The 24,558-nt window shown below is 35.0% G+C and overlaps 1 protein-coding gene across 1 annotated transcript in view; it reads right to left on the bottom strand.

Moving 5' to 3' along the window:
• Nucleotides 1–24,558, bottom strand: part of DIAPH2 (diaphanous related formin 2) — a 650,570-nt gene that overhangs the window by 423,967 nt on the left and 202,045 nt on the right. The window contains exons 15-16 of the mRNA XM_021706787.1: nt 23,469–23,570; nt 8,533–8,772 (exon numbers count right to left, since the gene is read on the bottom strand). Coding sequence (XP_021562462.1) covers nt 8,533–8,772; nt 23,469–23,570 — 342 coding nt within the window. The remainder of the gene's footprint in view (nt 1–8,532; nt 8,773–23,468; nt 23,571–24,558) is intronic.

Here is a 24,558-nt window from a genome sequence, read left to right as displayed (position 1 = left end):
TGTGTGTGTGTGTGTGTGTGTGTGTGTGTGTGTGTGTGTGTGTTTAGGGAACAGAACATTTAAACAGATATAAGTATAATAGAAAAATATGATGAGTCTCCAAAGCAGCCAGTATTGACAAGGAATACTAATCAAGTCCACATCAGACAAATTACCTTTACAAACTACTGTTCTCTAGAGAATTTAGATTCAGGGCTATAATGAAGTTTTCATATAGTCCAAACTATAATGTTGTAAATATGATAATATCTAAACAAATGTAATCAAATTATGAGAAAACAAACAAGTGTTACATTTAAAGTATTAGCTGACTAATTTGCACCAATGAATGTAAATTAATGAATTAATGAACTTAGAGAAAAAAACTTTAAGCTCATGGGACCTCTAATTTTTAGATGCAAGGAAGAGATAAAAGTATGAGTTAGTTCCTTTTTATCAGAGCTCAAGTTTTCAAACAAGATATTTTGAGAGATATAATCTTTTATAACACCTTTGCAACTTGAAGAAGTACATCTACAAACTTTGTTAGTTCCTGTGGCTGACATGATCATACATCTTTCTCTGCTGTGATTGGCTTATCACAAAGTTAGTCTTTTCTCTCATCTCAATTTCTTAATGTTGGTTACTGAAAGAGCAATATAATGCATATCCACATTAACATAAATCTAGGATATGTGTAACCATTTGGAAAAACTACAATTACCATTTTAAAAGAATGTGCCTCTTAAGACAAACACTACCTTCATTAAGTTTTCTTTTTTCTTAAGCAGTCAATCTGTATATGCATTACTGTAGTATATAAATAGATAAGAGGATCAGGTACCCTACATGCTAGAAGGGGGAAAAAGAGTTGATTTTTCAACTGAAGAATAGTCTTCAAAGCACATGGCATCAAGGAGCCACGATACTGTTTCTAATTCTTAGAGGGTCATATTTTTGAAGATGATAAACTCAGAAGTGGCCTGTGCTTTGTCATATTTTAAATGGCATGAAGGGCATTAGAGGTAAAGGCTTTGGGTTGGATTTCTGAGCTAGTATCCAAGTATTATGATTGCTGAGAAAATTAAATGACTAGCTAGCAATTTTTACTACTACAATTTGTCCATTTCCACAAGAACATATGCCCAGATTGTGCTTTAGGATATATAATGAGTAACATATAGGAATCAAAAGACCTTATTGAGAATTGGTTTCTTAAAAAATAAATTTAGAGTTCTATAAATTTAAACACTTGGGATTTAACTGACTTAAGTAGTATTAATGCATACTGTTTAAAAATTACAAATTTTGGTATATCGATTTACATGAAGAACTATAGGAAACAAAAACCTATGACACAATTACAAAAAACAGAATGTAGAATGTCACCACTGCCATACTGCCACAGTGGTGTAACATTCATCTTTACAATGGTGCAACATTCATCTTTAAGCTCAAGAAACTATTCAGTGGTTCCCAATGATGAGAGCCCAGTAAGCACGATACAATAAAACACAATGGATTTAAATAAAGGTCAGCCATCACATAAGCTGAACAAAGGAAACTATTTAAAATTAAGAATGATATCCTGTGCTACTGTCATTCTATGGTACTTCGTTATTTCAGAGGACTAAACTATGGTGAATGTTCTTGCTTCAATGTAATATAATGAGACACAGACAGACCCTTAAATTGAAATGTTTGTGTCCACTGGTCACAAATTATGAGCAAATGGTATAGTGTCACTATATTATATGATGACATTTTAAAATGCGAAGCACTATGAATAAGCTCCTTTGCATTTTGCTGTAGCATTGAATCTTATATCACTGATTACCAACCAGTAACTTGGAGACATCACTAAATGAAAACTCTTTGTTGCAAACAGCCCCACAGAAAGGAAAGCTTAAAGGAACCATGGGGGAAAAAAAAGGAAAGTTTGGAAAGAAGACCTAACATTTCATTCTACCTCATACTTGATCAAGAATCTAATCTCTTTCACAGGATTTTTTTTCAAGACAAATTATAACCCTCAAAGTCATTTTCTTCTCAGCAAATTAGCAACCACATCTCCCCCAAATTCAAAACATTTTCTGATAGGAGAAAGCATATTTCTGTGAAACAAAAGAGTCCATGAAAATTCTAAAAATAGAATGAACCACTGAAATCCATTTGTTTGAGTCCCAGGAAAAGTTTGATCCTAACTCGGCCTTTGTCACTGAGTGATTACTGGTGAAGCCATCTCTCTGGAGAGATCTTCATTCTTTATATATTGAGAACAGCAATCAACCTTGCCTATACAAAGCTGATATACTCAGAAAGTCTATACAATGCCAAGGGATAGTTCTATAATTATTCAAGTTATGAGGTGCTATTTTATTACAAATATATAGGCTCTGATGTTTGGATACATTAAAATCTATTACCAGAAAAGAAACTTTCTATTACTAGGCCTACAATTACTTCCAACTGAATTTAAATTAAAAAGATAGATTCGAAGTTTCATAAGCTGCCAGAGAGCCAAGAAAATCCACATGAGGTTTTTGCCATTTTCAGAACTCTGTAAGTGGCACAGTTGGTTTTGTAATGCTTCTTCAAAATGAGCAACGAGAGGCACGGTGCTGCATAGTTTTGGACAAAGAAAACCTATGTTTAAGCTCCACTTGAACATTTACTAGCTTTTTAATCTAGGAAAGATTGCATAACCTCACTGAGCTTTAGTTTTCTAATTTTCAAAATGGGGTTAATAATGCTTAACCTTCCTGAATCACAAGAAAAGCACTTTATAAACTATAAAAACACAGACAACCAAATGTGTGGACTGTTGACAAGGATTTATTGATCTTTGCTAGGTTCCCTTTCAGTACATCCTAGAGTGTTTATTTTTTTTATTTTTTATTTTTTGAGTTGGAGTCTCACTCTGTCGCCCAGACTGGAGTGCACTGGCCGCTTCCGGCCACCGCAGCTCGACCTGCTGGGCTCCGGCGATCCTGACGCCTCAGCCTTCCGAGTGGCCGGAATTACAGGCATGCGCTACCACGCCCAGCTGATTTTTTGATTTATTGTAGAGATGAGGTCTCGCTGCCCAGGCGGGTCTCAAACCCACGGGCTCAGGCAATCCACTCACCTCAGCCTCCCAAAGACACGGGATTACAGGCTGAGCCACCGAGCCCGGCTTTAGAGTGGTTATTTTAAAAAATATTTTCAGTTTTAAATTAATAGTCCCATATTAATTAATTTATTAACCCACATTTAGTGGTGAATTGCTGGTTTAGATTTATGGCAAATAATATATTTTTATATTTTTATACATAAGCCATAACAAAATGTTACAATTACATATTCAATAGTATTGCTGGTAAAAATATATCCTTCAACCTGGGAGGAACAAAATTCTCTCACTTAAAAAAAAAGTTAACAAGTTGGGGGAAAAAGGTGAACACTAACAACAAATCCTTTATTTAGTCAAATTGACTGACTTCCACTTAGTAGTAATTTATCAAGGACTTCATAGGTAATAGACACTAGGGATGTAATGTAGAATAAAATATATACCTAAATTTGACAAGTTCTGAATCAAGTGAATGAGAAAGAAATAGAACAGTAAATTACAGTACAGGCCATGTGAGGACACAGTGAAAAGTTAGCCATACGGTGACCTAGGGAGAGATACCGCACCAGAAACCGACCCTGCTGGCACCTTGATCCTGGACTTCCAGTCTCCAAAACTGTGAAAACCATAAATTTATCTTGTTTAAGCCACTCAGCCTATGATAGTCTGTTACGGCAGCCCAATCTAACCAATACACTGCCGAACATATTTCACTTCTCTGAACATCAGTTTTCTCTCTGTAGACTAAATAATGTAGACTAGATGTCTTCTTATGCTAAGATTCTAAGTTTATATGAACACAATCCATATTATTTTAGCTAAAAATGATTAGACACCATGACATTTTTAGCATACTTAATATGACTTTTTTCTTAGGCATTCTGTAGATTTTCTTGTGAACTGCAGATTTCCAAATTTGACTACCATAGACAGTAGTCACTTTTCTTTATGAATCATATTTTCTGGTAAGTAATCTTCTAGTCCACAATTAAGCTGAAGCTATTTTACTTTCCTTCTAACAACTTCTGTGGGGGAGACAGGTACAGATAGAGGTTTTCCTTTGTATATTTGGCATGACACTTACAAAACCCTGTCACTAATACCATGTGATGGTCTCTAGAGTATGAGGCATTTACATGTTATGAACAATCTACAAAAATGATGAGTGTTAGAAAAAACACAGTAGACCAAAATAGCTTTTTGGCTATTGAAAATTATTAAATTGGCTGTGAATGATGTTTTCAAAAAAAGCTATTGAGGGAAGATATCCAAGCTAGTATACAAATGAATCAAAATCTTCTCACAACCTGCCTACCAATGTTACTACTTATTTCCAACATGAACCCAATGAAAAAAACACGAGGGTCAGAGTAGTTCCTCTTTTTATAGATGAGGAAACTGAGCTTCATAGAGGATAAGTGGTTTAGTCATGAAAATCTGGCTAGTAACTGGCAAAGTGGAAGCCAAAATGTGGGTTCCAAGTTCACAGTTCTCTCCCTTCTTGTAAGGCTGTGACTTCTCTTCATATACCCTAAACTCTACTTATTTTTCAAGATCCTTCTATTTCAATTTACCAGCACAGCTCAATGAACAAAGATTATTCCCTCCTCTGAACTCCTGCTAATCTCAATGGCAATTCATTTTTATTTTCATTGACAGCATACCTTGTGACATTACATAATATTCTGTATGTGTATTTCTTGGCTAGTAAACTGTATCACACACTTCTTGAGATTTCTGTGTTATTTCTGTATTGTTTGTATGCCCATGATGTAGAGATCATCTATTTTGTTTTGTTTTTGTGTCTGCCTGATATTACTTCACCTGTCCCTAAACCTTGGTGTTCCTTAACAGCACCCTTTAGGGCATAACCAATCTTCTATGGCAGGTAGTCATGGCAGGGATATCAACCAAGGTTTTTACCCTCCCTTGGACAAGCGATGTTCTTGTAAAGCACACCGGGCTCATCAAGCTCCCATTCTAATTAGAATTTGAATCAAACAGGGAAAGAAAAACGGAAATGGTTGGAGCTGATACATCCCAAAGGCAACATCCTGAAAAGACTTTCCGTTGGTTTCTGCTATGTGAATTCTCAAAGTTGTCACTGTTGCTGTCCTTTTAAAGGCCAACCTCTTTAGCCTGTCCTCAGTTTCTGGCTCATATCCTTCCGATATATTTCACTTTTTGCTCGAATCAGGTAGAGTCACTTTCTGTTGCTTGCAAACAAAGAACCTTATCAGATACACCCACAAACTTAGCCCACAGGGAATGGTCAGCATTTTTAAATGTTTTGTTCTTATGTAGATTATATATGCTATTACATAATGAAAACAAAAATAACAAATGGCCCTAAAGTGTAGCACTTCTATTGGTTAGAATTTTAATAACAAACAGGCAAGCATAGGCTAAGCTAACATTGGTAACTCAGCTTCAGTGAAATGATTTTTATTGCATTTCAGTATACTGGTTTGGTGATTCATAAAGTGATAATTCACTACTATAAATTAACAAAGCATTTTGTGGTGAGGGTAATACTTATGGTAAGATACCCTTTAGTGTTGACATAACTGACCTGTTTTCCTTTCTTCCCAAATATCATAGCAGCTAACTGTGACTATCTGAAATTTTTATATTATCTTAATACAAGATACATCTAATAAGTGGCCATTATCAATAACTCAAAAAATAACAGATGCTGGAGAGGATGTGGTAAAAAGGGCACACTTATACACTGTTGGTGGGAGTGTAAACTAGTGCAACCTCTGTGGAAAGCAGTGTGACAATTCCTAAAAGCTCTAAATATTGATCTCCCATATGACCCCTCAATCTCCCTACTGGGAATATACCCTGAAGAACTCAAATCACTCTATAAAAAAGATACCTGCACACGTATGTTTATCGCAGCATTGTTCACAATAGCAAGAACCTGGAACCAACCATGCTGTCCATCAAAAGAAGACTGGATTAAAAAAATGTGGTACATAAACATGATGGAATACTACGCAGCCATAAAAAAGAACAAAATCATGAATTTCACAGCAACCTGGATGGAACTAGAGTTTATAATACTGAGTGATCTTCCACAGCAACAAAGATCTGAGTATCACATGTTCTCACTCATAAATGAACCTTGAACATCTATCGTAATACTATAAGAAAAGGATTGACAGTCATGGGAATTTATGGGGGGGCAGGGAGGGCAACGGTGGTGGGATTAATGGTAGTCAATATCTGTCTGGGGATGGGGGGGACACCCCATTCCTCTTGCCATTTTCTTTAAGAAAAAAAATCACTAAGAAAAATCAACCAAGTAATCTTTTATAACTTAACTGAAATTTAACAGCAATTCTAGCTAATCATATATAGTAAGTTAATTCTGTTTCAAACAGATTACAGACTTAAATTAACTATTTCTATGTACTTCAAAAAATTTCTGTCATTTTACACATTTACATTTCCCTAGAATCCTTTGTATTCCAGGAACATCCTTTAATCTTAGACATTATGAGAATATCATGCATGTATATGAATTTCTCTTTCTTAGTGACAAGTATTTTCCTAGAAGTATTTCCCACATGATAAAAATCCTACCAAAAAGGGGGGTGGGAGGGAGAGTTTAAAACCTTTACTTCTTTCTCTTTTGGAACACCTATTACTACATGATAGTATTTCCCATAAGATTATTTTTTATTTTATTTGAAGTTAGCAGAAATCTTTGTGCTGAATCCTTTGAGCATATCTCTAGTGATAGATGTCAGATCAGCATTCTGTGGAAGAACTTTTATTTGACAGGTAGATGACAAGAAGAAGCCTCTCTCCAAAATATAAGATGTAACTGTAAAATCCTTCTGTGAGATTAACGTAATCTTTTTTTTTACTGTGTATAAATGACTTATTCATTCTTGCTTCAGAGAAATCATCTCATGTAATGAATTTAAATAGTGTGAAATTAAGACACTTAAAAATAAAGGTACATATTTGTTCAAATTAGGATGGTTTATCTAAACTATATTTTTATAAGAATTAAATGTGAAATAGTTATCTAATACAAATTTAATGATATTTCCTTTTAATTTAAAATACTTTTAACAATTATCAAGAAAGAACACTTTTAGATTCACTCATTGTGCATGTAGCATATGCTCTAACCAAGTAGCATCTTGGTAAGAGTTGACTATATTGGCATTAGATATATGGTATGTAATGCAATGCAATGATTTATTCCAATTTATTATAAGCACTGCCTTATGCCCTCTGACATTATGGAACGATTTCACATTGTCCAGAAATATCAGAAGAAGAGGAGTAAAAGTTTTTGTTGTTGTTGTTTTCTTTTCTTTTTTTGGACAAAATCTATAAGCTCCCTATTTTCCTTGCTCTCTTACCTAATACCCATCAAAAATATATCAGGAGTAAACAGATACTCATGATTCCATTAAACATTCTATTATCTACAAATGTTATTCTTTTATGTCTATCTGGGTTAGAACTACCAGGATCAAATCATTTTTGATACATAATAAAGTGCTGGTCCATGTATATGCAATACACATCTATTTAATGCGTGAATAGAAAAGAAATTTATATCCTTTCCTAGATTTGAGATTCTCATTAAAATATACTTCAAGAACTAACCAAAGTTCTGCAATGTTTTCAGATGTGAGAGGAAAAAAATGTGAAAGAATGGTGAGATGTCAAAGACAGATTGCTTGTTTTCAGATTTATTTTTGTCTCTACTTTCTTACAGGCCTTCACCTCAGAGTCTGTTCAGGTTTTTTCTTTCTAACAGACAGATCTTTTCCTTAAATAAGGTGGTACGCTCTTGCCTAGACATGGACACATAAAATCACTTTTGGGCTTTTCTGTCTCTCTATTTTCCACAAAAATTAAGTCTCAAAAACAACACTATCAAATGGTTTAATCAAAACGATAAAATGATTATCACTCCATTTTAAAAAATTTTTACCTTTTAGGTAATGCACTAGATACCACCATACAATACTATTCAACAATGAAGAATGTTATTTTCTTAGAGTAGAATAAGCAAAGCATTTCAAAAAGAAATTTCAGACTTTTTACCCCATGGAATTTAGCTCCTCAAATACTTTTTGGAGAAACATAAGTAATAATGGAACTAAAATTCCATTATTATATAAAAGTATCTATTTTATAAAAGCAATTTCTTTTGGTCTATAAACTCCAGTAAAATTTAATCAGCAAGAGTTAAGTACTATACTCCAAAAGAATTTGCATAGGCTTTGGATTTTACTAAAATAAATACGAAAAAATTATTTGTTTTAATTGAAATATAATTCACATACCACAAAATTCACCCTTTTAAAGCAAAAAATTTTGTAGTTTATATACTAGTGCTATTTAGAGGGAGCTCTCTCAAAGACAAGATTATTACTATACATTAGTATGATAAGACATCAGCTTACCTTACAAAGGAAGTTGATCTTAAAACCCAAAGACTGGGCATTTCTTGAGCCTGAGTTCATGTAGTTTCCAACCAAAAGAACTAACTCTAAAAGTCTGTTAAAGTTTTCACTTTTCTTTAATTCTTCACAGGCAAGAGTTACTGCTATGATGCTTGGTCTGATGTTGTTTACGTGTTCTTCAAACGTGAGCTTGAAAAGAATGCTATTGAGACGAGGCCGTAACATTTTCACTGAGCTCATCTGTAAGATAAGGAATGCTCCATGAGAATATATATTAAAAGCCTGTTATTTTATCTCTTTAGTGTGGATAATTTCATAGACAATACTGTAAAATTTCTGCATAAAGTGTTTTCTCACCGGGTTTTAAAAATGCTATTTTTGCTTGTTTCAAACATTCCAAAGAAATATTTTATCAAAGTTTAAAAAACAATTGGCTGTTCAGTTTTTTTAAAAATAAATCATTCTTATAGCATTAACAAAATATTACTGAAGCTGAGCGTTGCTATATGTTAATTGCACAATCATTAGTCATCAATGGCATTCAAACTGCCAAAATCTGTCCCTGAGGTGAACTAGGAAAATTTATAAACATGAAATTGAGTTGAGTGAATAGTTGGGCAACAGATAAAAGATGTACCTGATGACAGAAAATATAAGTGGAACATTTCCTAAGAAATTACCAATTACTATGCTGTTTGAAATCAGAGAACTAGCTCTGATTGAGCATTTAATAATTTTTAAACCTATGATTTCTATTCATAAAATATATTAAATATTTATATATGCTCTAAAGAACTTCACCTACTTGACAGATGTTGATGTTAAATAATTAGGTTATGGTAAAAATCACATGAACTTCCTTTCAAGTACATTATTCAAGAATTCTATATTGGTTTTCTTCAAAACAGCTCAACTTTGCTTTAAATTACTTATTTCATAGTACTGGTGCACATTCTATATTCCCTTTGGTATAGTTCTTATGATAATAATTATTTTTAGTTTATAATTTCCTATAGTTCCAAATTATTTAATTATTTAGTTTTCATTCACCAAATGAATTCTGAGAGAGAGGTTGAGGGGAGGACAGCACACATGAAAGTACATACAAACACACACACTGAAAATAAAGTAATAGTCTTAATTATATTTGGTTTTGCATGTATAGCTTACTTTCCAAATTCAAATGCTAAGCACAGGTTAGGCACTAAGATATCTGTAGATAATATAAAGAGAATTTGAAAACATAAACACTGATAAAAAAACTAAACTAAAACTGTATGTGTAAAATAGGTAAATCATACCTGTTTTAAAAATCAATAGGGTATTTCCATAAATACATTCTTCTATATTACATTAAGATGTAATATATGTTTTACATTACATAAAACATTTTTTGTTCATATATAGGTTGACTTGATATGTTGTTATCTGAATGTGCTCAATTATTAAATTTGGTCCTTGAATACAGTTTAAAAAAAAGAAAACTAAACAAAAGTCTTTAAATCATACAGTACCCTTCAAAAAGCAGCAAGGGAGATGTTGGGTAGACCATATCTGCTCTAATACAGAAACAAAGCATAGTCCATTATATTTTTTCTTTGAAATTAACTTGCCCATTAACCATGAATATCTGCCCTCTAAATATGAACTAATCCATCTATATGCTTTCATGCTTGTCACAGGCAGATATATAAAAGTATGCCGGAAATACCTGTTACTATATTCACTGATGAATAGCTTTTTTAAAAAATCTGGTCAGGGTATTATTATACAAATTACCCTTTTATTTCTTCAGTATTCACATGGCAAATATAAAATACAACACCTATTCACAAAAAGCTTACAATACAGCCTGAAACTCATAACACTCTTGAAAATGATAGCTGACAAAAAAAAAAAAAGCAATGCATGATTTTAGATAGTGAAACAAAATTTAAGTCCTGAAGATATTCACTTGAAGGAAGAAAAACAAAAAAGAAACACTTTAAACCCTTATGACTGCAATGGTTACTGAAGGATTTATAGTCTAGGGAATACAAGTGAAAATATGTGTGTGTGTGTGTGTGTGTGGGTGTGTGTGTGTGTGTGTGTGTGTGTGTGTGTGTGTGTGAGTGTGTATGTGTGTGTGTGTGTGGACGCGCGCGTGTGCGTGTATGTGTGTAAATAAGCATACATAAATCTAAAGGTAAAAGGAGGGGATAGAAAGAAAGAAAAATGGTGTGAAAAAAGGTTTATGGGTTAGATACATATGGCATTTACACCTAGGCGCAGAATTTGGCCCAAAAGTATGAGGGGGGAACCCAAAAAACCTGAAATTATATTTTTGGAGGGTGGGCCCCTTGTAGTACAGGCTTCCCCCACAAGGTCAATGTTCTAGGAACCCACTGGCATCCATGTACCACCTAGCATTGTTGTGAGAGGCTGCGTTTGGCTTCAGTGAATTTTTTTTTTGGAGATTCTTTCAACGTGTTTGCCCGTTTCATGATGGGTAATTTACGAGTGCATCAGCCCACACTGTGCTGAGTGTTCAGCAGTTTTTGACTAAAAATGGCATGACTCCTATGCCTCACCTTCCCTATTCATCTGATCTTGCCCCAAGTGACTTATTTTTTTGTTTCTCCAGATGAAAAAAGGTCTCAAAGGGAAACATTTTGGAAGAGGTGAAACAAAAACCAGCGGAAATATTAAAAGCCATCAAAATTGATCAGTTCAAAAACTGTTTTAAGGCCGGGCACAGTGGTTCAAGCCTATAAACCCAGCACAGCACTTCAGGAGGCCAAAGTGAGAGGACGGCCTGAGCCCAGGGGTTCGAGACCAGCCTGAGCAACTTGGTGAGACCTCATCTCTACAATACATCAAAAAATTAGCCAGGTGTGATAGCGCATGCCTGTAGTTCTGACTACTTTGGAAGGCTGAGGCGGGAAGGATTGCCTGAGCTCAGCAGGTCGACACTGGGGTGGCCGTGAGCATGCCATTGCACTCCAGCCTGGGTGACGTGAGACTCTGACTCAGACTCAAACAACAACAACAACAACAATAATAAAACTGTTTTGAGCAATGGGAAAAAGCATCTCAATAAGTATACTGCATCAAACAGAGAGTACTTTGAAGGTGACTGAAGTTTAAACATGTAAGAATACAAAGATTTTATAAATAAATTCCAATTTTTGGGGGGTCCTCCTCCTATATGAAGAGTCGAGGTAAAGGTCACAAAACTGGAAGCTAATCACATCAAAAGCTATGTCTCTGGGAATGTGTCGGTTTGTGTGGGAATCCCTGAATTTCTATATGTATTTTTCTGACTTCATTTCTGCCTCTACTACCATCTCCAAATCCATCTCCACTTTATTTTTCCTTTCCTTTTACTAGTAACTGGCCACCACTAGCACAGAAGCATTTGTTTCTATCATTTCATATGTTTAGGGAGTCGTTTTTAGTCCCCTCGATGGTTAAAAAAGCTACAGAGCTACTTTGACCAGCTGCTAGTCACCATGTACTTATCCTCCTGGCCATGCTTTGTAGAGCTTGTAGCGGCCTGGTTCACCAGGGTGCCCTAGGTCCCAAATCGCCAAGGAACATAACCTTCAGGCATATGTGGGCTTTTAGTCTTGCTTCAGTTCTAATACCATGTATCTTCATTCATATTTTTATCATTTCTGGGCTTTGTATTTCAATCCTTGGTCTACTAACTCAGAACACGGATTTGATTTTTTTTTATTTAATACCAGCTCTAACTGAAATAACGTGACCAAAAGTATACTTTAATAATAACAATAATAATAGCAATTAACATTTATTGAATACTTTGTGTTAGACATTTTTCTACATATGTATTATACATTTTGAGCTTTTTAATTCTCAAAGCAATCCTAGGAAAATGTTATTATCATTATTTTCATCCTAAAGATGAGGAAAATAAAGCACAGAAATATTGAGTAACCTGTACAAAATCAAATTATATGTCAGACACCTGAAGATCTGAACTCAGACTCTCAAACACTATACCATACTGCCTCTTGAGTCTTATTAGGAGATTAATTATGATTGGATGATGGAGAGATTAGTGGCAGGGAGACCATCAGTAAGTTATCAAAATGGCCCAAGAAACAGGTAATGAGGTAGGATGCTGACAGTAGGAAGAGAAAGGAAACAATATATATAAGAGAAGTAAGGAAGACTCAGTGAGACTTAGAAACTGCCCAGTTATGGGAGGAGAAAGTCAAAAATGGTGCCAAGGTTTTAAATCTGTTGTGAGATAGAACAATGTTGGCATTAACAAAGGTAGGAGGTGCTGATTTGGTACACCTTGTTATTTGGTTGTTTTGTTTCAGGAAATGAGGGTAGATGAATTTGCATCCCCAGATCTGCTGCTACTGACACTCCAGTAAGCTAATGAGGGACTATGGCAGCAGAGGCAGATGGGTGTAGATTAGCAGCAACTTCAATCAAACAGAACTGAATCCAGAAACTTTCATGTGGTCTGTGTAAAAATAGTCTGCTTAATTTTCTGGTGCTAAGTTTTCCCATCATAAAGTAGAGGATATTCCTGTAAAGCAGTCTTGTCTTAAAGATTTGATGGGAGCCAAATAAATGATCCATAAATATTGCTTCTTTCAGTCGGGCTCGGTGGCTCAGCCTGTAATCCCACGCTTTGGGAGGCTGAGGTGAGTGGATTGCCTGAGCCCGCAGGTTCGAGACCCGCCTGGGCAACTTGGAGAGACTTCATCTCTACAATAAATCAAAAAATTAGCTGGGCATGGTAGCGCGCGCCTGTGGTTCCAGCTACTTGGAAGGCTGAGGCGTAAGGATCGCCGGAGCCCAGCAGGTCGAGGCTGCGGTGGCCAGGAGCAGCCACTGCACTACAGTCTGGGTGACAGAGTGAGACTCCAACTCAAAAAAAAAAAATATTGCTTCTTTCTTTTTCGGTGTCTGCCATTAGAGCTGTGGGAAGGTGGAGTAAAAGGTACTAGCTCCATAAATGAAAATTACTATACTTGGCTGTTACAAAAAATGTTTTATTAGCATTTAAGTGAATTTGGTTGACCATCTTCTCAGGCATCAAATAGTACATCTTACTTCTAACAATGACTATTTTATCTTCCCATTTAAGACTCTAAATCATGGAGTAATTTTCAATCCATAGTAAACACAATACTATTTAATACCAATCCTTACAGAAATTTTAACCTGAAGAATTTCTTAGAATTGTCTTTTATGCTCCGTGCTCACCAATGAAACTCAAACTTCATATACCGTAAGGTTGGATTACTAAAATAGACTAAATTTTCTCCTTAATCCCTCCAAATCCTCTTATGTTAAAATGATACCTCTATGACAGGGAAACAATACTGTCTTTTGACATGTCGAGTTTTTGGCGTTATTATGATATCTGGTAGCATTTGGAAACATAGTCCTGGGATATCAGAGAAGATAAGTATTGGAGTTGGCAGATTTGGAGTTATCTGAATAGATGCCATGGGAGGCAGTGAGGAGGGTTTTAGAGAGAAAAAGAGAAGAGAGTCAAAACTTTGTGGAGCACCTAGCACAGCGTCTTACATATATTAGACATTCAAATATGTGCTGATTGACTTTAAAAGCATCCCTTAGCTGATTGACCATTTTTCAGATCTTCTCCCAAGTAGAACAGATTGTTTATTGACAAAATTAACAACTTTAACAGCTGATGGCAACAGTTTACTCTCCCAGGTGTATTGTCTTCGGTTAGGATGTCAAACCAGAAATACTTTGCTGAACTGCCATTACTGAATATTAATCTAGCATCAGTCAACCTGTGTTAGGGAAGAAGCTGTACAATATAAGGGGTTCAGAGTTGCCCTTTGATTTGGCAAAATTTCTTCATTTATTCATCCCCTACAACAAGGTTTGATATATGGCAGGTAATAGATATAATAGGTGTTTTAAAAAAAATAAACAATTGTAAATGAATAAATGAATGTAGTCATTCATACATACAGAAACTGCAATATTCAGTAAAATGCTGAATTAAGAAGAAGATGCATAGTTTGAAGAGGTATAACATCAGGCTGATGTGGGGAAGGAGGGGTAACTTGTGCAAGGTCATTAGCTTCTAGGCAGGTCATCCCAACAATACTGCCAAAGATCGATCTTAGCCCAGATTCAAATAACTGTTGTTAAGGGTAAGGTTTGAAAGGGAGAGAAACAATTATTTGCATTCTCAGACCTGTATGGCAAGGTGTGATGGAAGTAAGAGACTTTCGAGTTACATAGACATGAACTTGAACTATACTTTCTAGTTGCATAACCTACTGGAGGTTACCCATAATTTCTGAGTCTATTTCTTCACCACAGAAATGTATTCATTAAATCATCCATGCCAGTTGCACTAGGGCTTAAATGAGATACTATGTGCAATGCTCCTGTCATAGTAACTGCCAAAAGGCAAGCACTCTAAAACAATGCTATTGTTGTCATTATCTTCTTTATTCATTTAAAAACATTCTCAATGAGAAGGAACCATAGTTTCTAATTGTTCTCCCAAACCCAAGGGAGATTCTCTCATTCACAATTAAGGAATGTATGTTTCCAGGGCTCAATGAAGAAGAGAACTCATTATCCACTGTAAATATCATGCTAAAATTAGCCATTTTTTTGCCGGGCTCGGTGGCTCAGCCTGTAATCCCGCGCCTTTGGGAGGCTGAGGTGAGCGGATTGCCTGAGCCCGCGGGTTCGAGACCCGCCTGGGCAGCAAGACCTCATCTCTACAATAAATCAAAAAAAATCAGCCGGGCGTGGTAGCGCATGCCTGTAATTCCGGCTCCTCGGAAGGCTGAGGCGGAAGGATCGCCGGAGCCCAGCAGGTCGAGGCTGCGGTGGCCGAGAGCGGCCACTGCACTCCAGTCTGGGCGACAGAGTGAGACTCCAACTCAAAAAAAAAAAAAATTAGCCATTTTAAATTTATAATATACATTTACTATTTGAAATGTTATCATTAAATATTACCAAAAGTGAGGAGAAAGCTTACTGTCAAACTTACTTTACACTGTAAGGCAGATACTGACACTACAGTAATATTTTGTGATTTACGGCACGCAAGAGGTAAAGGCCCTTTCCATCATTTTCCAATAAAAGTATATGATTGCACAGTACAAAAAAGAAGTATTATAATTAAAAATATATTATTACAAAAGGTAAGAGGTTATAGAGGAGGTAAGCTATAGGAGCACATCTCTTAACAGAAGACACAAATCAGTATGTATTGATCCTAACAACAGTATTTTCACAATTGTAAGTGTGGATTTTTTTGACCAGGCTAAGGTACATCAGAGGATTTGGAGATGTGAGGGAGTGTCTTGGATAACCAAGCTTAGAAATAATACAAAGCACTGAGCAACATCCCTAGCCATAGATACAATTATTAAAAGGTTCATGTCTCATAAAGGCACTTGAGTACACCTAAGTGATAGAAGTAAATGAAACAAAAACTCTGCTGAAATGTGTGTTTCTTTTTAGTTGTGGTCCCTTGCAGCATTTTAGTTGACTGGCATTCTTTGTTTTATAAATCATTCCTTGAAATGCTGTGGGATGCTGACCAAGGTGTTGTATTATGTAGGGGATTTATTTGTGTTACAATGTACTTGTCTATCAAATCACATTAAGCAGCTCTCATTTCTTTAGCTGATTTGCACTATATTAAAAAAAAGTGCATTGACAGATTTAGTGAGAACAAGTACAAGTGGGTTATTTCCCCAAAGAGTTAGACAGTTTTGTTTACATAATTTGAATTTCATACACTTCACTACCTATGCAGCTGGTGAATATTGATCTACTACCAAACTACCATAAGAATCCACAGAGAGAGAAAAAAGACACAAGTGTAAAAATTATGTGTGAAGGAAAAATAGATGGCCTCATGGCACTCCTATAGTCATGTGTGGCCTTTAGGGTTATTTCTATCACCTTTCCTTTGGCACTCCTAAGAAACATAACTTAGCCGGGCTTGGTAGCTCAGCCTGTAATCCCAGCGCTTTGGGAGGCTGAGGTGAGTGGATTGCTTGAGTCCACGGGTTCGAGACCCACCTGGGCAACTTGGTGAGACCTCATATTTACAATATATCAAAAAAAATTAGCTGGCTGTGATAACGCGTGACTGTAGTTCCAGCTACTTGGAAGACTGAGGCAGAAGGATCGTGGGAGCCCAGCAGGTTGAGGCTGCAGTGACTGGGAGCAGCCACTGCACTCCAGTCTGGGTGACAGGGTGAGACTCCAACTCAAAAAAAAAAGAAAACAAAAGAAAACAAAAGAAACATACCTTTAAGGCCTATCAAGTGTGAGCATAATTGATCCTCTAGTCTCTTTAAAATATGATGTTAAGAATTCATTAGAATTAACAGATACATTTTAAACAAATATACATTTGTTGCAAGGTGTTTTTCCCAAATAAATACTATTTTGGTTTGCTGTCCACTGAATATACAGAATAATTTGTACTTGTGACTATAATAAAAGGAATGATAATGAAGCCACATTAAAGAAGAATGGATTAAAGTTAGCTATCATGCAGAACTACCTATCAAAGTGAGATTCCAAATCAATGACTGAGCAAAATTCTGCATGGAGGTATTAAAATAAAGCAGGGACATTTGTGATTCTCTGTAAATAATTTTATTTTTTTTATACAATAATCTCCTCAATGGCAGGAACTCCTACTCCTCACCATACTTTCTGCAGCAAATCTAGTACCTGGCCTGGACAAAATAATCAATACAAGTTTATCCCCTATACAGAGTAAATGGCAAATGTTTCCACATTAGATGTCATGAGAGAAAAGAGCCATAGTTAATCTGTGAATTGAGGCTTTGAAAAACATAGTGTCGAAAACTGACTCTACTTCAGAAAAATAATGATGTGCTCATAGAGAATATTTCCCCAAAGATTGTAATATGTGGAAATTAGTCATCAACAAATATCAACTCATCTTTAGGGTACAATGGAACACTATACAATGTCTACCCCAAAAATACGAAGACTCAGAAGAATCACACTAAAAAGTTGAGCAAGAATATTAAAACATCCTTCTGAAAACAACTGTTTGAGGCCAAGAACACCATCAAAATGGCTACCATGTTGCTGTAGTAGGAATTCGTGGTACATGGGTAAATAGATAAAAGGGTTAACCACTGATTTTTTGATTTAGTGAGAAGCAATCAATAGTAAAATTGATTAACATGCAAAGGCCAAATCTGAATATTCAATTTTCAGTTGATTTAATTTTACCTGGCCTTATTGCAAAACCTGACCGAAATAAGCAATTCTGTCACTAAATAGATTATTCTGAAAAGTTAATGAAAGAAACAAAAACATAAATACATGGATTTGGGAATAGTCATAGTTTTCTTTTACCTGATCTCAAATTTATTAAACCAGTTTTTTCTCAGACAAAATGAATACATATCTAGAAGTAAGAGTTAACATTCATATTTTCAGAAAGAAAGAAAATAGAATCAATTAGGGAATTACATATCAAAACATTGAGTACCCTAAATGCAGGCAGATAAAATAAAGAAAAATGTGATTTTCCTAATGAATATGCAAACTTGATAAATGATTTAATATTGATGGAACAGAGGATCTACAATTTTCTATCCAAACTAATTGCCTTTGACGATATGTGGGAGAAAAAAAGCTTTCACCTGGTTAAGCCATCATGAATTGAGCTCATAAGCTCTTATGAGACTTTAAAAAAATTAAAAAGCACAGCGACTTCAGAGTTGTACTTCCAACTACTAGCATAAATCCTCTTCTCCCTCCTTCATATATTTGTGTTAAAAAAAGTTTAAATGTGCTGTCAGCAATATCACATAATCTGTGCCATTATAAAGATTTTTATGCACAAGGTTATCTCAACCTTTTTTTTGTTAGATTATAGCTTTAGAATGTTTTTAATTGAAAAATATGGGTGGTTTTGAAGTCAGAAAAACAAAGTACCGATTGCTAAGAGAACTAATTATTGCATTCTTTTTCTCAGAAGATGTGTTAGTTTAATAGATACACACAGTATGGGTCTCTATCCCCAGTATAAGCCAAGTGGGACTTTCCATAGCGCTGAGGTTTGAGAACAGTAGAGCTGCAAACACACTCAGAAGAGTCTAAGCTCCTGCTGGGGGTTCTGACTGCCAGAGCTTTAGAAGATCCAAGTTTTTTTCCAGTAAAGGTACAGCACATAATTACAATGATGTACCAAATTCAATTCTGTGGGAGGCAGGTTGGAGGACAAGTCAGTAGGAAGCTATACAGCCAATCTACTCCCTTAAAGAAGAGAATTATTAATCACAGAAGGTGTGGGGACTAGCATATCTTTATTAACCAGAGACCTGCCTTTAGACAAAGGAATGATTCCTGGGTTTTTCTATTTATTTCTCTCTCTCTCTCTCTCTCTCTCTTTCAACTGATTGTATGTGATTATAAGCAAGCCCAATGATGTGGCTGCTAAAAATCCCAAAAGGTTAGAGAAATCTTAGCATCCCAATCACTGTGTCACATAAGCTTCTTTCACAATTTCCTCCAGTTTTGCAAATTTTTTATTGTTTGTGTTTATTATTATTATTTTAATGATATTGCATTTCTGGCATATGTCTACCCTAACTGAGGAGATTTTGTTTTTATCATCTAGGAAGTTGTATAATAATGGAAATGCTATAGGACACTGGCCAGGGTTAGAGAAATAAAATCAGGAAATAGTATTTATGGTTTAAGAAGGCAAAGAAAGAAAATATTTCAAAAAGAAGCTTAACTATGTCAATGTTACCAAGTGTCATATGGATATAGAATAAGACAGGACTGAAAACAGTTCATTTGATGTTGCATTCATGCTAATACATTCCACAAATGTTTGTTAGATACACGTCACCTACTTCCAGAACTTGCACTATAATTGGGGTTACAGACAGTCTATAAATATCCTCACAAATAAACATTTAATTAGAAAACATGGTAATTTATAGAAGGAAAGGAAAAAAGGTGCTCTGAGATAATTTAATAGGGAGATCTATTTTTGATTGATAGGTAAAGTGAAGGCATCACTGAGAAATATAAATTTAAGCTAAGAAATTTAAACTAAGATGTCAAGAAAAAGCAGGAGAGAAGCAGGCAGTGTGTGGGAATAAGGGAGCAGCATGCACAATGGTCCTGAGGCAGGAAAGAGCATGTTAAGTTCAAAGACATGGAAAATAAAATACAACGTGGCCCAAAGAATACTGAGCAAGAGGCGATAAAAGTAGGAGAGGAGGGCGGGTGTTAAACCAGATAGTGCCTTATAGGTCATGACAAGGAATTGATACTGCATCTTTAGAGCAGCACTGATGTTGTAAGCAGATAAGCAATATGACACAATACAAATACACTCTAGAAATGTCACACTGAGGCCTATATCAAGACTGACTTGGAGAAGGGCAAAAGTACAAGTGGCAAAAACAAGCTAAAAGTATATTGTAATGGTTAATTACAATAATGATGCTGACTTGGACTAAGGTGGCTGCAGTAGAGATGGAGAGAAGTGAGTAGATTTGCTGCATATTTTAGATGCAATTAGAAGGTAATTAATGACCTTTCCTAGATCCATTTCAATGCATTATTTATGGCAGAATTCTGATTGCAGTTGGTGGAACAGTGAATGAGAGATAAGAAAGCAGAGAGCAAAAGGAGACTAATCTGGAAAAACTGATGCTAGGAAATGAAGAGAGGCAGCTAACAGAAACCTCAGGATCAATGAAGGATTTTTAGTCATCCATCCATCTATCCATTCATTATTAGACAGCAACTTAAGATTTTCTTTTTTTCTAAAGAGCAGAGTAGAAGCTGGTAAACTGAAAATGCAATAGAATAACTAACAGAAGTAAAGTAAGCAAGAGATACTACTGTCCTAAAGTAGGCAGCAGATGATGATGTCCAAAATTGAGGTGAGATCACCTTGTAGTAAAACATCACACACACACACACACACACACACACACACACCCCAGAACAGCAGAGTGATTAAATGTGGCTATTAATTCAGGCTGCACGTGCTTGAAATCTGCATCTAAAAGTTACTATGTAACTTTGGACAAGTTACCGTGCCTTCCTTATCCATAAGATTAAGCCAATAAAAGTGCCAACCTCATAGGGTTGCTATAAAGAATACACACGATGGAGCAGTCAAAATGCTTCACATAGAACCTGACACAGTAAGTTCTTAATATGTTTTTGTTTCTATCAATTATAATAGCAAGAACAGTAATGTTAGTAATAATTGAGCATCTACTTTTTGGGTGGTTTGACAGAGAATGAGTTAATAAAAGGTATGGCTAGAGGTGAATATATAGGTAGAGTTGATATTGGAGGCTCTGATGTCTGGGTGCTTTCTTTTTTTTTGGCAAGTAAGGCTGTTTGTGATAAGCAAAAAGAATGGGGAGGGAACAGACAACTTGAAGAAAGTGGGTAAGATATGGCATGGCCACTATGAAAAAATGAAGGACCCCTGAATGGGAGTGAGTGAAATAACTGCTGAAATGGCAATGACAAGTCTTGCTGAGGTAAAAGCTAAAATGTCATAAAGATATCAATTCACTCAGTTCACTAATGGGAACAGGAAGGAAGAAAGCCAGAGAGTTACAGGAGCAATAAGCTTGGGTTTCATTCTGTAAATTCAGGAAGACACCGGAGGTTTTTGACATAGAAATCAAAAGACAAATACAGATTTTTAGGAGGAATCCACTAATTGTGTTGATGGGAGGAGGGTAGAAGGAAAAAGCTTCTCCTGTTTGGAGCCTTTCTCATTAGTGCAGATGATTCTACATATTTCCAAAGCTGTTCACACTGTAGGCTGTTGAGATGTGCTTAGGTAAAAAGTATTTGGATGTAGTTACACAGAATTCAATTTACTTTCAGCATATACCTGAAGAAATATATTTTAGCAAAATTTTTACTTTCACAGATCTAAATTATGGTGTTTTAAAATCTCAGGTTCACATTTAGTTTTAATAATTGTCCTACAATTCAATTCAACATTTATTTACTGTCTATTTTAAACACGATATTGTTCTAAACATTGCAAAGTACACATATTTAAAAGATAAGGTTTTTCATTATTTCAAAAATAGTTCCTTAATATGAGTCTAGCTAAACTTTCTTTGGCAAATCCTGATTGATATGATCTTAGGTAATTTACATAGTATAAACTACTTTGTAACGTCTTTGACTTTTTTCCCCTACAGACATGTAACTTAGGATGGTGAGATTAAATAAGGGGACCAGGTTACTTCATGTACCATAGCCCCAGAATTATTTATGGCTATGTGCATAAACAAGAAATCTCTTCCATTTTCTATTTTGCTTTTAGTTCAGAAGGTATATTGCTTTTTATGTCCCTAAACTTCATTTCCTCAGTGTGGTACCAAGGATATTCCTCTTGAAGGACTTGCTTGGCAAACTAATACATCTTCCAAGATAAACTGCATTCAGGAAACAAACAAAAAAAACGGCTTCAGAGAAATTGTGTAGTGTACCTACTGTAAAACTCATAACCATCATGACACAGCTGAATTCTCGGAGGGCATACAGCCTTTCTTCAGTTATAATATGAATCCAAGCAGCTTAGGCTTCAAGTGTAGACTTTGGTCTAAACTTTTATTATTTAATATTGTGCTAAGTTGCTTTTGGTTAATAAATAATTTCTAGCCAATTCGGTTGATTAATTTGCCTTGTTCAAAAATAAGAGAAATACCTTCCTCAGATACCTTTATATGGTCTATCTGATCCCAAATATACATTCCTGATTTTCATTGCAAGGATTTGCCAGATTCCTCCTACATCAGCGTAGTCAATGCCATGTCTTAAAATTAATAAACTCTAAATATGGGCAAGAAGTTATTGCATGTGTTCAAAAGGAACATGCTCAGTCCTATCTATCACAGTTTGACTTTAAACAGGATTTTTAAATTGCAAAGTATCAAATTAGATCAATTCTAATATATTATACTATTAAAAGGCTAAAAAGTATTTTGGATGAAGCTAACAGTGTTTGACTAGTAGGTCCACTGGTAATTTAAAAATTCTTAGTATGCAAATGAAAAATGTTCAGGCAACCAGGGTAAAGCTAGCAACCATGATTGAACTATTTATTCATAGAGCAAACAAAGTAGTATTGAGCACTTAAGTAGAAAACAGTTTTTTCTCCAAGAAATTAAATAAATCATAATGCCCTCTTCCATGTCTTGTTTTGTTTTTTGCCAACTATTTGAATAGCAGTTCTGAGGAATACTTAAAATACATAACAATATTCTTTAATACATATTTTATACCTAGTCATCTTTTGTACTCCTTAAAATGAAGGGCAGCATAAGAAAAAATAATTCATTCCAATACTAATTTAACAATGTGTTGATTTAACCATATGATGTATACTTACAAGATTGTCTTCCCAGTTAAAACAGCACATTTCAAGCTTTCAATTATTGACACTGTAAAGAAAATCTAAAAGTCCTTGTGCTTTTTCTGATACAATAGATACCACAGAAAAGAGTCTCTAGTAGTTTGCTATTTATCTAGCTATTATCCTTTTATTTTAGCCTAAGGTTTTCAGGGCCAAATTCTAACCTCAAGATATAAATGGAAGAAAAAATAGCTCATACAATACTGCATACTATTTTGCATATATTAATAGGATTAAAATCAGCACTTTTATAGACAAAATCCCATGAAATATTTTGAAGTATTTTGTGAATGTAAAAAAACAAACTATTTTTCAATACCATGACAAATAATAGGTAAAAAAGGATTTTTTTTCTGACAGCCAATATTATGTAGCTACACAGTAACATAAAAAAAAATTCTCAACAGTTGGAATGTCTTTCTTTTCATTGTTTCTGACAAGTGTTACCTCCCAACTGAGTGTGTGGGCCTTTATTCTCCATACATACCACAACTCCAAATTGTTCAGACTCACAGAGGTCATCATATTCATTCTTAAGCTGGGCCAATTCATTGAGTACCTTCTGCTCAGGAAGATGTTTTACAAGGTTCTACAAAGAAATAAAAGTATAAAATTTTAGTGCTTTAGTATTAGGATTTTAAAATATACATTAACAATTTAAAAAGTGATTTACAAGGATAGCAAACTTAAATTTCTGATTGTGATTCTGTTATATTACTAGTGTATCCCCCCCCTCCTCCAAAAATTGACCTAAAAATGAACCACAATGAACTGTCAATAAAATGTATAAATTTGTTTGGTTTCTATGCACTATACTACATAAATGTTTAATAAAAAATTATTTAGAAATAAATGGCATTTCAAAACTGAGTAAACCTCCTATGCCTAAAACACATAGCATAACTTTTAAGCTTTATTCACTGTCATGATAATTAGTCAATTTAACCTGAAAACAGAAAAATATTATGTAGAATTAGCTCACATATAAGAATGCTGAAAAAGAAAATATCAACTCTACTAGCCACAATTTTTCAAAACATGGAACCATCTTACAAACCATACCTATCCAGTATAAAAATCTTCCATTATTTAAAATGTCTATATTTAAGTACACAATTCATTCCTATACTTAAAAGGGAAGCAAACCAAAAGTAATAAAGTCTGATCTCAAGTTTGAAGCCTGTTGTGAAATTTATATGTTGAAATCTAATCCTCAAAATGACAATCTAAAGAAGTTAATTAGATCATGAAGGTGGACCCCTGTTAAAGAGGCCAGAGAACTAGTTAGCTCGCTTTCTACCATATGAGGATACAACGAGAAGTTAGCAGTCTGCAACCCAGAAGAGAGCCCTCATCAGAACCCAACAATGTTGGCCCTGTGAACGTGGACTTCCAGTGTCCAAAATAGTGAGCAATAAATTTCTATTGTTTATAAGCCTCCCAGTCTGTGGCACTTTGTTTTAACAGCATGAACTAAGAGAATCAAAACTGATTAATTCATCTTAACCTAGTTTATACTGAATTTTGGTACTGTTTTAATTTTCATTACATTAGCCTATAACCAACATTAGGGGAAC

Source organism: Carlito syrichta, unplaced genomic scaffold (assembly GCF_000164805.1).
Source record: "Carlito syrichta isolate Samal-C Ts95f unplaced genomic scaffold, Tarsius_syrichta-2.0.1 Scaffold316004, whole genome shotgun sequence".
Taxonomy (NCBI): domain Eukaryota; kingdom Metazoa; phylum Chordata; class Mammalia; order Primates; family Tarsiidae; genus Carlito; species Carlito syrichta.
This window is presented reverse-complemented; position numbering and strand designations above follow the sequence as displayed.